This window comes from Entelurus aequoreus, linkage group LG18 (assembly GCF_033978785.1).
Source record: "Entelurus aequoreus isolate RoL-2023_Sb linkage group LG18, RoL_Eaeq_v1.1, whole genome shotgun sequence".
NCBI classification, from domain to species: Eukaryota; Metazoa; Chordata; class Actinopteri; order Syngnathiformes; family Syngnathidae; genus Entelurus; species Entelurus aequoreus.
In genome coordinates, this window is record NC_084748.1 from 20,291,371 (window position 1) to 20,298,820 (window position 7,450).

Here is a 7,450-nt window from a genome sequence, read left to right on the forward strand (position 1 = left end):
GTGCACTTTTGTTTGTTTTGTCACCATAGCAACCCATTAGTTTTCACCTGTCATGTCACGCACCTGTTTCACGTTTTGAGTCACGCACCTGTTTTCACTGATCATGTCACTGCTATTTAAGCCTGTCTGTTTCTGTTGTTCGTCCTGGTGACATTATCATTTCATACCATGCTTCATCTATCCATCCATGCTACTGCTACCCACGAGATTCCTGTTTATTATAGTTTATTCTTCATGCCATGCCACAGTAAGTGTTTTTGTTTCGTGTTCATAGTTAAAGGCCTACTGAAATGATTTTTTAAAATTCAAACGGGGATAGTAGATCCATTCTATGTGTCATACTTGATCATTTCGCGATATTGCCATATTTTTGCTGAAATGATTTAGTAGAGAACATCGACGATAAAGTTGCAACTTTTGGTCGCTAATAAAAAAAGCCTTGCCTGTACCGGAAGTAGCGTGACGTCAAAGGTTGAAAGGCTACTCACATTTCCCCATTGTTTTCAATGCAGCGAGAGCGTTTTGGACCGAGAAAGCGACGATTACCCCATTAATTTGAGCGAGGATGAAAGATTCGTGGATGAGGATACGTTAGAGTGAAGGACTAGAGTGCAGTGCAGGACATATCTTTTTTCACTCTGACCGTAACTTAGGTACAAGCTGGCTCATTGGATTCCACACTCTCTCCTTTTTCTATTGTGGATCACGGATTTGTATTTTAAAGGCCTACTGAAAGCCACTACTACCGACCACGCAGTCTGATAGTTTATATATCAATGATGAAATCTTAACATTGCAACACATGCCAATACGGCCGGGTTAACTTATAAAGTGACATTTAAAATTTCCCGGGAAATATCCGGCTGAAACGTCGCGGTATGATGACGTATGCGCGTGACGAAGGCAGTTGAACGCGTCATCTTGGAATAGGTCCCTCCCAATTTAAACAGCTCTGTTTTAATCGCTAATTTCCACAGTATTCAGGACATCTGTGTTGGTGAATCTTTTGGAAATTTGTTCAATTAACAATGGAGACTGCAAAAAAGAGAGTTGTAGGGAAGCGGTGTGTTGCTGCTGGATGTAGCAACACAAACCAAAACACAACCGGTGTTTCATTGTTTCTTTTCCCAAAAGATGGCGGCCAAGCTTTACTATGGAACAAAGAAGTCAAGCGAACACGGTTGGATTGGACGACACATACGAAGTACAGTGTATTATGCAGCGAACATTTCGAAAGATCATGTTTCGAAGAGGGTCCCTTGCGAATGGCAGAAATGGGAATCAGCACTCGTCGACTCGTGCTGAAGAAAGGTGCGAAGCCAACTATTTTCGATAGACCACGGACAAGTCCGGAGCACCCGACCCCCTCCACAAGCGGACAGACTGGGCACATGAGGTCTGCATTTGCCAAAAGGGAAAGGAAGAGGGTAAGAATCTTGATATCCAGTTTTCATAGTCAGACTACACTGTTCCAATATCCATTTCTTTGTTCTCAATTGTTGAAACCCCCCCACCTCCACACCCCGGATTGTAAATAATGTAAATAATTCAATGTGATTATCTTGTGTGATGACTGTATTATGATGATAGTATATATATGATAGTATATATCTGTATCATGAATCAATTTAAGTGGACCCCGACTTAAACAAGTTGAAAAACTTATTGGGGTGTTACCATTTAGTGGTCAATTGTACGGAATATGTACTTCACTGTGCAACCTACTAATAAAAGTCTCAATCAATCAACCAAAACTAACACACACAGTCATAGACTACTCCAGTGGTTCTCAACCTTTTTTCAGTGATTTTCCCCTGTGAACATTTTTTTAATTCAAGTACCCCCTAATCAGAGCAAAGCATTTTTGGTTGAAAAAAAGAAAAAAAATACAGCACTGTCATCAGTTTCTGATTTATTAAATTGTATAACAGTGCAAGATATTGCTAATTTGTAGTGGTCTTTCTTGAACTATTTGGAAAAAAAGATATAAAAATAACTAAAAACTTGTTGAAAAATAAACAAGTGATTCAATTATAAATAATATTTTGTACACATAGAAGTAATCATCAACTTAAAGTGCCCTCTTTGGGGATTGTAATAGAGATCCATCTGGATTCATGAACTTAATTCTAAACATTTATTTTGTTGAAGTATTATTCAATAAATATATTTATAAAGGATTTTTGAATTGTTGCTATTTTTATAATATTTAAAAAAAATCTCTCGTACCCCTTGGCATACCTTCAAGTATCCCCAAGGGTATGCGTACCCCCATTTGAGAACCACTGGACTACTCCATGAACAATGAAATAAATTAACAATAAAATAGTCTACATATAATTATTGCTTCAAGTTCTAGTCAAGTTCTTCTGCAGTATAAAGTATCGTACATTTACTGACATTACTGTCAATAGTGTCAATACTGTCAATAGATTACAATAGACAATAATATAAAGTATTGTACATTTGTACATTTACAGACAATAGATCAGATCATGGACAGTACGACTACGGCATCAGTGGCGGATGCGGTGGATGAACCAATGGCAATGGCACTAGATTTGCCTGATGAGGAGGGCGATCAAGATCAGGTTCGATTTGTTTTCCTAATCAATGTTCAAATGGATTACAGTTCAAGCCCAATCCAAAAGTATTCATAATTAATGTAAATGAGGTATCCATATTACATGTAGCTGTTTCTCCATTTCCAGGGAAATACAAGAGAACAAGGATGCCAGACGGACTGGGTACCGATTGGGACAGCACCAACAGCAATGACCAGTAGCAAGAGCACCCAAACAGGGAAAATACATCATAGATCAAAGGGTATGTCTATTTCGGTGACGAACATGATTCTGCACATCACAGTACACATTGCACGCTGCCTGTGCAGAGTAGAGTAGACAGATAAATTAGGTGATTCAAAGACAATAATTATTATGTGATTCTAGTTTAATTTTAACAGATTATATAAAACAACTTGTGCTTGATTTTATTGCTAGGACACCAGGTGACCCCAGATATCCTCGAGAGGGTTAGAGCTCGGCCGGCCAGGGTTAGTGAAGTCCCATTGTCAAGTGTAGCAGCTCCATCTGACAGCCCCGAGATGCAGACTAACATAGCAGCTCCAGGTGTGTCTGGAATGCAAGCCAAGCTACGACCACCTCCTGCATTGTTTGATGAAGGACCAGCATCAAGTCCCACTGCGCCTTTTGTTGGTGGTTCTTCCGATGACAGCTATGTGCCGAGTGAGTCAACGACATCGGATCCGTGTCAATCTGACGGGTCGCCAGATCGCCCATGTACTCACCAGATGCGTGAAGAGGGCTGCCACAAGGAACCGAAGTACATCATCTTTGAGTCGTGCCTCCAGAGTCTCGTCAAGTGGTGTCACTGTCCAGTCTGTGGCAGCCAGGACATAAGCCCTTCTTGGGATTCGAACGGTACACAGCTGACCATGACTCTTCAATGTGCATCATGTGACCAGAGGAGTAGTTGGAGCAGCCAGCCAAACATTGGCCCTTATGCCGCGGGCAACATCCTGCTGTCTGCTGGCATCCTCTTCGCTGGGGCATCTTCTGGCAAGGTGTTGCAAGTGCTGAACAGCATCGGAGTGGTCACGTATGTGAAGAGGACATTTTTCAACCACCAGGAGCTCATCCTGCAGCCAGCCATCAAAAAGGTGTGGGAGGAACAGCAACGGACGCACCTCACCATGCTGCAGGTGGAAGGCCGACCCCTCGTCCTTGGTGGTGATGGGCGAGCAGACAGTCCGGGACACAGCGCCAAGTTCGGTACCTACACCACAATGGAGCTTGTGGCCAATGTGGTTCTCGACCTTCAGGTTGTACAGGTACGACCATATAATCTCACTAAAACACTAGTAACACAATAAGCAGATAAGGGATTTTCCAGAATTATCCTAGTAAATTTGTCTAATAACATTAACCATTTCAATGTATACTAAGCCCCTTTTTCATTTTTTTCTTTGCTCATTCCTTTTCTGTTATATATATTTCAGAGCAACGAATGTCTTGGCAGCTACCATATGGAGATGGAAGGACTGAAGAGGATGGTGGAACTGCTGATCAGCTGGGACCTGGATGTCGGGGTGCTGGTGACAGACCGACACAGACAGATCGCTAAATGGATTCGTGAAAACATGCCCAATACACGGCACTGCTATGACATCTGGCATGTTGCAAAATGTTAGTTGGATTATTTGTATGCATGACAAGTTGTGAAGTAGTGTGTACATATCAGTGATCAGATGAATGCGATATTGTATTTAATCCACAAATTTCTGTTTTTTTCTGTTTGTAGCCATCGGAAAGAAACTGAAGGCCATCGCCAAGCATAAGGACTGTGAAGACCTGAAGCCCTGGGTGCAAAGTATAATCAACCACCTCTACTGGGCAGCAGTGTCTACACCGCCTGGAGAGGGGGAACTTCTGGTTGCCAAGTGGAAGTCTGTGGAGCGACACATTCAGAACATCCACAAGGACCATGGCGACCTCTTCCCAATTTGTACTCATGGACAACTGCAACGGCAAAAGAAATGGCTCAAACAAAGTGAGTAGGCAAATAAGTTGCCCGAAAGCAGTGAGGGACTAGCAGTATTTTCCTGCACATCTTTTGAAAGTCAAAAAATTCAGATAAACTTGTAAGTAAATAACCAGTTTAAGTTGACTGGAACATTTTTGTAGAAACGTTGTTCTATTTTAAATTTATGTTTAGGTTCACGCTCAGCAGTGAAACTGGAGGAGGTGGTCAACAACAAGTCCCTGCTAAAAGATATCGCCATGCTGTCGGGTGAACACCAGACTTCCAAGGTGGAGGCGTTCCATAGCCTTATCATACAGGTGAGAATTAGACTGATCGCCTGTAGGTGGTGTCGGTGGTTACCACCTGCCACTAGGACTTTGGTGGCCAGGGAGCAAAATACTAGAGCATACTAAATGAAGCCTTGATACAGTCAGTGTAAGCAAGAGAATGTTGGAGGTCCAACATAGTGGCTGGCATCTTGGTGAGAAAGATTGCAAACAATTCTGGCGTGGTGTTAACATTGAAAACAAAACAGCTTCATTACTGCAGGAGATCAAGCTTTAATAGCTGACTATTAACAGTTTAATACACAAACATTTGTATTCAAATTTACAAACAATTTATAAATTTACACACACATTGTATGGACGCATGACTGAATAAAGTGTCTTTTATCTTATACAGTTCGCACCGAAAATGTATGTCTTCTCATACATCGGAATGCTGTGCAGGTATGTTTCCACACTAATCTAAGTGTCACTAGTGTGTGCCATACTTTAGTACTAATTATTACATTATTCTGTTACCACACCTAGGAACCTGCTTGCTGGGCTGCACTGGAACGAAAATTCGAGCCGCCCTATAGCCACTACACAAGCGGGTGCTGAGCGCTATGCAGTACGCTACCCGAAGTATAAAGCAGGGGGCCATGTGGTCAAGAAAATCGCGACAGAGCCAACATACCGTAAGTGTAGAGGACACAAAACATGTAAACACTTGACACTTTGTATCATGATAATAATACTGTCAAGTTTCACTCTCCATGAGTATATTATGTTGTGAGCAGGAACATGTACAATTGTATTTTGCAGGCTACGTAGATGACTTGATCAGGGAGGTTGTTGCTGGCTGCAGAAAGACCCCTGACGAGAGAACACCACTCAGCGTCACTGTGGATGTGCCTCCCTTCCTCTGCGATGAACTGGAGAAGCCAGACAAGGAGGAAGCCATCGCCAAGCACAGGAGTCGCTTCGGTAAGTGTGAAATGCCCTCCCGGTAACAGTTAGAGATGCTACCTCAGTAGAAGCATTTAAGTCCCATCTTAAAACTCATTTGTATACTCTAGCCTTTAAATAGACCCCCTTTTTAGACCAGTTGATCTGCCGTTTCTTTTCTTTTCTCCTCTGCCCCCCCCCCCCACGTGGAGGGGTTATTCCGGTGACCATGGATAAAGTGCTGGCTGTCCAGAGTTGGGACCCGGGGTATACCGCTCGCCTGTGCATCGGTTGGGGACATCTGCGCTGCTGACCCGTCTCCGCTCGGGGTGGCCTCCTGCTGGCTCCACTGGACCCTCACTAATATGTTAGACCCACTCGACATCCATTGCTTTCGGTCTCCCCTAGAGGGGGGGGGTTACCCACATATGCGGTCCTCTCCAAGGTTTCTCATAGTCATTCACATCGACGTCCTACTGGGGTGAGTTTTCCTTGCCCGTGTGTGGGCTCTGTACCGAGGATGTCGTTGTGGCTTGTGCGGCCCTTTGAGACATTTGTGATTTAGTGCTATATAAATAAACATTGATTGATTGACTGATTGATTGATTGATTGATTTTATTGATTAAGTACAGTGGCCATGTAGATTCTGTTGCAGTCACTGCACGTCTTGGAACCCCGTGTAGTCCATCGATGGGAATGTTGTCCTAATCTTATGTACTACACAAGCTGGTAGTACCACCCTTATGTCCTTTCCCAGATATCCCCAGCAGAAGCGGACAAACTGTCGATAGGCTGTGTGTCGTCTCCGCCTGCAAGTAGCAAATGATGGCAGCTGTTATTATCCGGACATGGATACACAGTGACTCACTGTTCTCTGAGATTCAAAAGACATTGTCATGCATTCTATTCATTTGTCATTTACTGTTGCAGTAAATTGTAAATATTGTTGACATCTACGGTCCATCTATGTAATACTTCTATGATATATAATGTCATGTGCATTGTAGCACAGTACATTTCACAGAATAAGAATAAGATAAGAAAGTGCTCATTCTGACTTATCTTCCAAAGGTTGATAGAATAAAGAATTATTTAAACTTATTAGTGCCTCACTCATTTTGCTGTTGCTGCAGCATGCCATATTGCTGTTTGTAGGCGTTATACGCTGTCTGCAGCACCCATTCATCCAGACACACAGATGGAAAGCCATGGTGGTCTATGATGCACGTCTTCACCCCCTCCTCCTCCATCGTTCTGGTCACTGCCTCTATTTCACTACAGCAGACACACTCAGCCACTGTCTCCATGTTCACACAGTTTTGACATGTACACCTGGAAATAGAAATGTTCATAATATTTGTAAATCAATTCATATTATTGACACCTGCAATCTGCAAACATGTGGAATAATTAATATTATCATTGTCTTGTTGTGGATCTTATTAATCTGCATGCATATTTTTAGTATTGCCGGTATATGGAGCTGTGGCCCATAGAAATAATGGGTAATTAATTAAGTTTGACATTGTGTCAATGATAGATACTTAGTGTATAGATAGGCCTGGGGTGTAAGTTGTAACACTAACAGTAACAGTGCAAGACTAGGCCACAAACTAAAACTAGTCTATAAATAAATAACATATTACCATTCTGTATTCTCAAGGCGATCTATGTCGTGTGCTCCTCCAGC

At 42.4% G+C, this 7,450-nt stretch overlaps 1 protein-coding gene across 1 annotated transcript; it reads left to right on the forward strand.

Moving 5' to 3' along the window:
• Window positions 1-1,135: 1,135 nt before the first annotated feature.
• Window positions 1,136-6,354, forward strand: LOC133633928 (uncharacterized). Its single transcript, XM_062026745.1, has 10 exons — window positions 1,136-1,427; window positions 2,481-2,591; window positions 2,712-2,826; window positions 3,003-3,853; window positions 4,022-4,208; window positions 4,324-4,572; window positions 4,738-4,862; window positions 5,230-5,276; window positions 5,361-5,509; window positions 5,637-6,354. The coding sequence occupies exons 1-10, from the start codon at window positions 1,266-1,268 to the stop codon at window positions 5,822-5,824; spliced, it is 2,184 nt and encodes a 727-aa protein (XP_061882729.1). The 5' UTR covers window positions 1,136-1,265; the 3' UTR covers window positions 5,825-6,354.
• Window positions 6,355-7,450: the final 1,096 nt, after the last annotated feature.